Source organism: Notothenia rossii (assembly GCF_949606895.1).
Source record: "Notothenia rossii genome assembly, chromosome: 2".
NCBI classification, from domain to species: domain Eukaryota; kingdom Metazoa; phylum Chordata; class Actinopteri; order Perciformes; family Nototheniidae; genus Notothenia; species Notothenia rossii.
Genome location: NC_136904.1, coordinates 94,823,639 through 94,833,335, shown reverse-complemented (window position 1 = coordinate 94,833,335; position 9,697 = coordinate 94,823,639). Strand labels below are relative to the sequence as shown.

At 42.5% G+C, this 9,697-nt stretch overlaps 1 protein-coding gene across 5 annotated transcripts in view; it reads right to left on the bottom strand.

Annotated features, from left to right (window-relative positions):
- Positions 1-271: 271 nt before the first annotated feature.
- LOC307028973 (abl interactor 2-like) overlaps positions 272-9,697 on the bottom strand; it is a 38,674-nt gene continuing 29,248 nt past the window's right edge. For 3 of the 5 annotated variants that reach the window (XM_079664421.1, XM_079664422.1, XM_079664425.1), the window contains 7 exons: positions 9,069-9,221; positions 7,370-7,470; positions 6,568-6,852; positions 5,190-5,351; positions 3,996-4,073; positions 3,628-3,804; positions 272-899 (listed from right to left, as the gene is read on the bottom strand). In XM_079664421.1, the coding sequence (XP_079520547.1) occupies positions 724-899; positions 3,628-3,804; positions 3,996-4,073; positions 5,190-5,351; positions 6,568-6,852; positions 7,370-7,470; positions 9,069-9,221 (1,132 nt within the window). In that variant the 3' untranslated portion in view covers positions 272-723. The remainder of the gene's footprint in view (positions 900-3,627; positions 3,805-3,995; positions 4,074-5,189; positions 5,352-6,567; positions 6,853-7,369; positions 7,471-9,068; positions 9,222-9,697) is intronic. The other 2 variants (XM_079664423.1, XM_079664424.1) reach the window with 1 other exon arrangement.

The following is a 9,697-nucleotide window of genomic DNA, read 5'->3' as shown; positions in this document are numbered from 1 at the left end:
GATCTGCGTGTAGGGAGGGGCAGCAGCCATATCATTGACTAGAACTAGATCTGATGGATTTGGACATAAACGCGAGTGAAGTATAACCGGACGCGAGAGAGAGAGATCAGCACCTGCAGCTCTGCCCGCTGTGAGGGACCGGTGAGCGGAGCAAAACACACCTTTAGACGTCAACTAACACATGTAGCTATGGCACTGTCGTATATATATACATTGAATTATTCCATTTGATAATATGTAATCGACTTAGGCATCACTCCCAAAAAAGAAAAAAGAAAAAATTCATAACTCATATTCGAATACCTGAATAATTTTGAATATTCTAATATTCGATTAATCGTTCCGATCCCTAGTACGTACACAACAGTTCCTGCTGCTGCTTAAAAAAAAACCTGTTAAAATAAAATATTATTGAAACTACGATTTTTACTCTTCTTGGGAATTGATTTGAATCTAAATTCTAAAAAATTAAAGTGTTCCATAGTGATATAAACAAAGGAGTCTTTTTAATTGTTGGCGTACTCTGTTGTGAGACCGACGTATCTCAAAAACTGAAAATGTTTTGTTAAAATGAAATGAAATATCATTAAAACTAAATAATTTATACTCTGTTTGTGATTTGATTTGTTATGAATGCAGAGTATATTTTCCCTTTTGGTCCGAGAGGCTGAACCCCTTCTCGTGACCGCAGACAAACAGGAAGTAGGAAACAGGAAGCAGGCTTCAGTCGGCGTAGTGCATGATGGACTCCACGTAGTTCCCGGGGAACAGGCCCGTCATGGCGTTCATCACGCCCTCGTACCAGCCGTCCTCGTTCTTCTTGATCACGTAGATGATGCAGCCCTCCTGGAACGAGAGCTCGTCCTCTTTGTCCGCAGAGTAGTCGTAGATCGCCACCACTGCAGGGACAAACACAGTAGCATTCATTATTACACGGCTAGGGTGAATACTACATTTTGATTGGTCGATTCGGACATGTGGGCAGTTGCTAACACTCGATAACACACTGTTGCTAGGGAGAGAATTAGGTTAAAAGATGGAGCGCTGGACGTCAGATATGAGGGGGTAAGATTCCCAGTGGAATGAATGAAGGAAGGAAAGAAGCAGGGAAGTAAAGAAGGAAGGATGCAAAGAAGGAATTAAGGAAGTAAGTAAGAGAAAAGGAACTATGTAAGGAAGCAAGTAAGGAAGAACGGAGGCATATAAGTAAGTAAGGAAGAAAGGAAGTACGTAAGTCAGTCAGTAAGGATGTAAAGAAGGAATAAATAAATAAAGGAAGTAAGGAAGGAAGTAAGTAATGAAGTAAGTAAGGATGTAAGGAATAGAGTAAGAAAGTAAAGAAGGAAGGAGAGAAGAAATGAAGTAAAGAAGGAAGGAAGGAAGCAGGGAGTACTTACAGGTAGAAAAATAATCTATTTTGCATTCCTGCTGCAGTATTATTCATTATTACACGGCTAGGGTGAATACTCCATTCTGATTGGTCAATTCGGACCTGTGGGAGGTTGCTAACACTCAATAACACACTGTTGCTAGGGAGAGAATGGAGAGAGGTTGAAAGATGGAGCGCTGGACGTCAGATATGAGGGGGTAAGATTCCCAGTGATCCCAGATAATCTACCTGGAAAGGAAGACCTCTATCCTCTAAAGTCCTGATACTTATAATATTGAGGGACAAAGGAAGGAAGGAAGAAAGGAAGGAAGAAAGGAAAGAAGGAAGGAATGAATGGAGGAAGTAAATAAGCGGGGAAGGAAAGAAGGAAGGAAAAAAAGAAGAAATTAAGGAAGCAAGTAAGGAAAAAGGAGGTAAAGAAGTAAGTAAGGAAGGAAGGAAGTATGTAAGGAAGAAAGTAAGAAAGTAAAGAAGGAAGGAGAGAAGAAATTAAGTAAGGAAGGAAGTAAGTAAGTCAGTCAGAAAGTCAGTAAGTAAGGATGTAAGGAAGTAAGTCAGTAAGTCAGTCAGTAAGTAAGGAAGTAAGTAAGGATGTAAGGAAGTAAGTCAGTCAGTAAGTAAGGAAGTAAGTAAGGAAGGAAGTAAGTAAGTCAGTCAGTAAGTCGGTAAGTAAGGAAGTAAGTAAGGATGTAAGGAAGTAAGGAAGTAAGTCAGTACGTCAGTCAGTAAGTAAGTCAGTAAGTAAGTAAGGAAGTAAGGAAGGAAGTAAGTAAGTAAGTCAGTCAGTAAATAAGGAAGTAAGTAAGGATGTAAGGAAGTAAGTCAGTCAGTAAGTAAGGAAGTAAGTAAGTAAGTAAGTCAGTCAGTCAGTAAGTCAGTAAGTAAGGAAGTAAGTAAGGATGTAAGGAAGTAAGGAAGTAAGGAAGTCAGTCAGTCAGTAAGTAAGTAAGGAAGTAAGTAAGGATGTAAGGAAGTAAGTCAGTCAGTAAGGAAGTAAGTAAGTAAGGAATTAAGTAAGTAAGTAAGTAAGTCAGTCAGTAAGTAAGGAAGTAAGTAAGGAAGTAAGGAAGTAAGTCAGTAAGTCAGTCAGTAAGTAAGTAAGGAAGTAAGTAAGGATGTAAGGAAGTAAGTCAGTCAGTAAGCAAGGAAGTAAGTAAGTAAGGAAGGAAGTAAGTAAGTCAGTAAGTAAGGAAGGAAGTAAGTAAGGATGCAAGGAAGTAAGTCAGTAAGTCAGTAAGTAAGGAAGTAAGGAAGGAAGTAAGTAAGTAAGTCAGTCAGTAAGTAAGTAAGGAAGTAAGTAAGGATGTAAGGAAGTAAGGAAGTAAGTCATTAAGTCAGTCAGTAAGTAAGGAAGTAAGTAAGGAAGGAAGTAAGTAAGTCAGTCAGTGAGTCAGTAAGTAAGGAAGTAAGTAAGGAAGTAAGGAAGTAAGTCAGTAAGTCAGTCAGTAAGTAAGTAAGGAAGTAAGTAAGGATGTAAGGAAGTAAGTCAGTCAGTAAGCAAGGAAGTAAGTATGTAAGGAAGGAAGTAAGTAAGTCAGTAAGTAAGGAAGGAAGTAAGTAAGGATGCAAGGAAGTAAGTCAGTAAGTCAGTCAGTAAGTAAGGAAGTAAGGAAGGAAGTAAGTAAGTAAGTCAGTCAGTAAGTAAGGAAGTAAGTAAGGATGTAAGGAAGTAAGGAAGTAAGTCATTAAGTCAGTCAGTAAGTAAGTCAGTAAGTAAGGAAGGAAGTAAGTAAGTCAGTCAGTGAGTCAGTAAGTAAGGAAGTAAGTAAGGATGTAAGGAAGTAAGGAAGTAAGTCAAGAAATAATTGAAGAAAGGAAGTAAAGAAGATGGGAAGTCAGTAAGTAAGGAAGGAATAAAGGAAGTAAAGAAGGAAGGAAGGAATAAAGTAAGAAAGTACAGAAGGAAGGAGAGAATAAAGGAAGTAAGGAATAAAGAAAGAAAGGAAGTAAGGAAGGAAGTAAGTAATGAAGTAAGTAAGGAATTAAGGAATAGAGTAAGAAAGTAAAGAAGGAAGGAGAGAAGGAAGTAAAGAAGGAGGGAAGTAAGGAAGGAAGGAGAGAAGAAAGGAAGTAAAGAAGGAAGGAAGGAAGCAGGGAGTAAAACCATCTATGTTGCATCCTTGCTGCAGTATTATTCATTATTACACGACTAACAGGTAATAAAGCCTGTGATGAAACCGAGACCCTCCTGGACCCATCAGTGTGCTGAACTAAAGAGTGTACACAGTGTTGCTCACCCTTCTCGTCGTAGGTGCGGGGGGCCCAGGGAGGGTCTTCCTCTGCATACGGGTCGCTGTACTCCACCACCGCATCCTCCTCTTCCTCACCATGCTCCTCCATTGGCTGAGGGCTCAGCAGCGGCTCCTCTGATTGGCTCTCAGCAGCCGGGTGGGGCGGAGGGGGGACGTCTGAGACTGAAAACACAACACCATCAGAAACACTCAGGAATACATCTTAGAATATTATTACTGTTTTTTAAAGCATACCTGATAACACGTTCTGAAACAAACCAAAACTAAATGTCCGAGACTAGTTTATGAAGTTTATGAAATGTGATTTATTTGATTAGAGTGTTATTAACAAGAATTAAAACGTTATAACTCACTGGTCTCCTGAACTCGAGCCACGAAGCCCATGAGAGGAAGCTGAGGACTGAACTGGAGCAGAGAGGGGGGGGGGGAGGCTGCGCACACACACACACACACACACACACACACACACACACACACACACACACACACACACACACACACACACACACACACACACACACACACACACACACACACACACACACACACACACACACACACACACACACACACATTTGACATTAGATTAAACATTTTCTATGTGCAGAAAATGCACTAAATAATATCCCAGTCATTGAGATGGAGCACTCGAGTCCGGCTCAAGTCCTGGACTCGGACTCGAGTGCTGATTTTCAGGACTCGTGACTCCACTCAGACTCGCGCACTGATTGACGCGGACTCGACTCTGACTCGTGAATTTTTAACCCACGATGACCCGGACTCGACTTTTACATTGACGCTCCGACTCGGACTCGAGCTAGTTTTCTCTGGAGTCTGATGTCCTCTATCCTGGCGTGTGCACCTGTGAGGCGAGTTCATGGACTGGGCCCCGCTATTCCAGTCTAGAGGTGTCCGGAGACACACCCCGCGTCGTGCTGTATGCTTTCACACATTCTGCTTCCACATTGGGAAAGAGCAGCGCAAAATGCTCGCTATGTGGAAACAATGTTGAAGAGAAGGCTCCGTTACACATTACTCTAAGGATGGAGTTCAGACACATAGGCTGAACACTATCATCAGAGTAACGTGATCTAATCAATACATAAAGATTCAGCCCATAACACGAAGAGTCCTGATCTTATTACTATCAAAATAAAAGTGCAAAAAGAAAACTTTACCATAAGAAAATATTGGCATACAAATATAATCACTTCTCTAAAAGGTAACTCATTTTAAATAAAGTTAGACATATTAAAGGTCATTTACAATAATATAAATAATAATATAAATAATAATATTAATATTATTAATAAGCTTTATATTTGTAATAGCACCCTTTATACAAGAATTGTAGCCAAACTCGCTTCACAGCAGTTCAATAGACAAGTATATCCACTAAGATTAATACATGAAGACTTGTGACTCGGCCTTGGACTCGGACTCGACTCGGACTCGACTCGGACACTCCTTGGTGACTCGGACTCGAAAAGTGGGGACTCAAGAGTGAATTGGTGACTTGACTACAACCCTGTCCCAATGTCTCTCACCTGGGCTCTGGTTGTAGTACGGCCCCCCGTTCTGGTTCTCCGTTGTGATTGGCTGTCCGGTGACAGAGGGGGGTCGTCTGTAGGGCAGAGACCCGCCCAGCTGAGCGTTCTGTTGCCTGGGGGTGGGACGGTTCATACTGAAGAACTGAGGCGCCGTGTTACCTGGGGGGGGGGGGGGGGGGGGGAGAGACGTTAGGGTTGTACAAACCGTTTTGACCCCAATATAACACATGTTTTATTTTTCAAGAGGGTCTTCAGATCTTAAGGGTTTCAAAATGGTCATGACCCCCACAGAAGCACTTCATCCTTCAATTAATCTGAAAGCAAGGAAAGCACTGAAACTGTCGACACCAGGGTCTTTTGATCTGTTGAAAAACAAACGCCTAAAATCATTGTTTATCATCTTCAACAAGAACTATATAATGTTATCTGACAGTAGAGGCTTATGTTGGGGCACAGAAGGGACACCCATAGGCTTTGGGTGGTGTTAGGTCAATGAAGACATGTGGACATTTGAATGAGGAACATTTCTAGTGACTGATAATGAACGCAGCTCTGATGCTCTGCTAAAGTGCTAGCATTCCCCCAGTTAGCATGCTAACCATGGATGGATAATAAGAACTGGATACAGCGTAGGAGGCGGGGCTTGTTCATTCCTATGAGAGCTGCTCATTGGCTCATGAGGACAAAATGCCCTGAGATTCTAGAGAGCAAAATGTCACAGATTACCCATCATGCCTTGCTGTCAGAGAGAAGTACCCGTATGGATCTCATAGAGTGGCGAAGTCCCTCCCTTTCCGGGGGACCTCCATGGGTATTTCAGAAAAATAATGTATTGAAGTCAAAGGGGAGAGAAAGGTTATCTTTCCATCCCGTTTGAATTGTGCCACGAATGACACATATGATGTTTGTCAATTTAAAAGATAATTTTGCAAGTCAAAAAAATAAAAATGTGTCGTAAAACTGTGAAACGCTCAATGAACTACATCTCCCGTCTCGCACCACGCACCCAGACGGCCGTCACGTTGGCACATTTCACTTCTTTCTTTCAGAATGAGGCGGAAAGTATTAAAAGAGGTGAAAATCACTACAAGTCTGGGCATGTTGAGAGCTGTACATACACACAAGGGGAGTGAGTCGGTTCATTAGAGCCAGCATGCGGGACCGGGAGTAGAAGGGCGTGACTTCGCAGCCCCGCCCCTGCCATTAAGCCCCGCCCCCTCGGCTCAGTAGAATTAATGGATGATTCAGCTTTAAGCATTTTACAACTTTAAGGACCTAATGATTTAAATATGGGCTATACAAGTGTTCATACTCGAGTGATATTTATTTTAATATAAGGAGAAAGGGAGCAGGTGAGGGAGGAGGACACACTCACCTTCATCCGGAGGAGGTGAGGAAGAGGAGGGAGGAGAGGGAGGAAGGAGAGGAGGCGGATCTCCCTCAGACGGGTGAGTGTTGGAGGAGGGAGCGTGTGATTGGGTGTTTGGGTGAGGAGGAGGAGGGGAGTGTTGGGGGGGATACTGAGGGAGTAAGGGAGCACCGGGGTGTGTTAGAGTGGCAGTGGAGGAAGAGGAGGAGAAGGAGGAAGGAGTCGGGGAAGGAGAGGGGGAGGAGTTAGGAGCTGTGGAGGAGGAGCTGGGGGGTCCTGCAGTGGGAGACACTACAGGGAGGGAAGAGAAGAAGGGAGAAGGGAGGAAGGCGGGAAGGAAGGAGGGAAGGAAAGAAGGGAGGAAGGAAGGAGGGAGGGAGAGAGGAAGAAGGGAGGGAGGAGGGAAAGATTGAGGAAAAAAGAAAGGAGGGAAGGAAGTAAGTAAGTAAGTAAGAGAAAATGAAGTATGTAAGGAAGGAAGGAAGGAAGAAGGAAGGAAGGAAGGAGGAAGGATTGAGAAAGGTAGGTAGGAAGTAGGTAAAGAAAGTAATAAAGTAATAAATGAAGGAAGGAAAGAGGGAAGGAAGGAAGGAAGGAAGCAGGGAGTTAAATAAGTGTAAATATCAAAGAGTGATATTTATTCTGAAAAACAATTAAAACTAACTTTTTTTTATACAAGATATTAAGAGATAAATAAACCTTAAATCCGTCTTTTAATATGATCCATATCAGTTCAATTTAAAACCAATCAACAGATGTGTGTGTGTGTGTGTGTGTGTGTGTGTGTGTGTGTGTGTGTGTGTGTTACCTGGGAAAGTGGATGGGGGGGAGGGTGTTGGCACGGCGATGGGGAGTCCCACACAGCCGCTGCCGCTGTTCTCTCTGCTGCTGCTACCCCCACTGCTGCCACTACACACACACACACACACACACACACACACACACACACACACACACACACACACACACACACACACACACACACACACACACACACACACACACACACACACACACACACACACACACACACACACACACACACACACACACACACACACACACACACACACACACACACACACACACACACACACACACACTTTGAACTTAAGCACTTTAGGACACACACAGATCATGAAGAACGCGGACGTTAGAGCAAAATGAAAGACAAATAATAAAAGTTGGAAAATCAACAAAATAAAAGCAGACAGGAAGTCAGCTGCCTGTAGAGAACCTTCAGAATAAAAGCAGTCTGTAAGAAGAGCAGCAGTGAGGGTTAATGTTGGCACAGCAGAAATGAAAGAATCTGATTGGCTGACAGACAAAGGAAAGGTGCTGATTGGATGAGAAAGATTCCGGGAGCTGCGCTGTGATTGGACGGCAGACAGTTGAGTGTTAATTTTTCATGTTCACTGATTAAATTAGCAAATAAATATATAAAATAAAGAAACAAATTAAACATATTTATAAATAAATAAAATAGTAAAAAATGAAATAAAGTTAAGCAATGACTTTTAATTTGATCAGATGTTTTTTTAAATATAAAAAAAAAATTTTTGAATCAAAAGATTGGTCAAATTAAAATGTTAAATGTGTAAATTAAAGAGCTGTGTCGTCAGCTAAACCTGCAAACTACACGAGGTAAACACATTAAGATTTACAACACTGTGAGACACCAGATTTAGGAAAATATTCCACATTTTGTAAACCAAATGATTCACAAGGGAGAAGAACGACAGTAGTAAAAAGGACAGCTCTAAATTATTTCCAAGAACAGAAAGAGTTTTAAATTAACTTAAAATAACAGCTTCTCTTTTCCCACCAAGAGCACCAACGCACATAAACAGAGAGTCAATGAAGCTGCAAGTGAATGTTAATAAATGAATGAATGAATCCGTTAGTAGTTGATGCAGCGAGGATGAAGAGGCGGCCATGTTGGATTAGAGTGGAAGTGAAGACGGCGTTAGAGATGAAGAAGAGGAGGGGGCGGCCATGTTGGATCAGTGAAAACGGCGTTAGAGACGGCGTTAGAGACGAAGAAGAACGAGGCGGCCATGTCAAATTGATCAACGAACAAATGTGTAAAAATGTGCTGTTTCGAAAGAGAACTACAAAAAGGCAGCCATGTTGGATCAGAGTGGAAGTGAAGACGGCGTTAGAGATGAAGAAGAAGAGGCGGCGGCCATGTTAAATTAATCGTCTAAATCAAAACTAGACAAACAAACAAGTTAAAAATCTGGCGTTTCGCAAAAGAACTACAAAAAGGCAGCCATGTTGGATCAGAGTGGAAGTGAAGACGGCGTTAGAGACGAAGAAGAAGAAGAAGAGGCGGCCATGTTAAATTAATCGTCTAAATCAAAACTAGACAAACAGACGAGTTAAAAATCTGCCTTTTTGAAAAAAGAACTACAAAAAGGCAGCGATGTTGGATCAGAAAAGACGACGTTAGAGAGAAGAAGAGGAGGCGGAGGCGGCGGCCATGTTTGTTTCCCGCCTCCCTCTACCTGTGTGTTCGGGGGCGGTGGTGGAGGGAGGCGGTGCGGGGGGGGCTGGGAATCTGCCCGGCAACAGGGTTATTCCTGGTGGGGCTGCAGACGTAGTCATTGGGCACCGCGGGGGGGCGCACCGGCTCCAGAGTCCTGTAGGGGGAGCTCTTCCTGCACAGGGGGGGGTACAGGTTAATGTGGGAGGGGGGATTATTTCTGGAGTCTGACGCCATCGACCTGACGCATCTGAGGACCTGGAAAAACTCCATAAATGATATTACGCAGCGTCAGGACAAAAACCACCGTTTCATCCCAGGACTATTAAACACCTGAGCTCTGCGGAGGTTCATTCAACATCCAAAGGTGTTATCGTCACATGCTCAGCAGCTTCAGGTAGACATGGCATGAGACTCTTCTGACCTGAGCTCCTCCAACAATGCAACATATAGAATAAAATACAAATATACAAAATAGTGCTTGAAGTCGATATACATGTCAAAAGAATGTGATATGTACAAGAACAGAATATGAAATTAAATAATGTACATTAAAACATAATGAAATACGGTTTATTGCGGTGATAACTACTTTAAATTAGTAGATTGCCTCGATAAACATTCATCTGTTTGTCATCTTGCAATCTACTT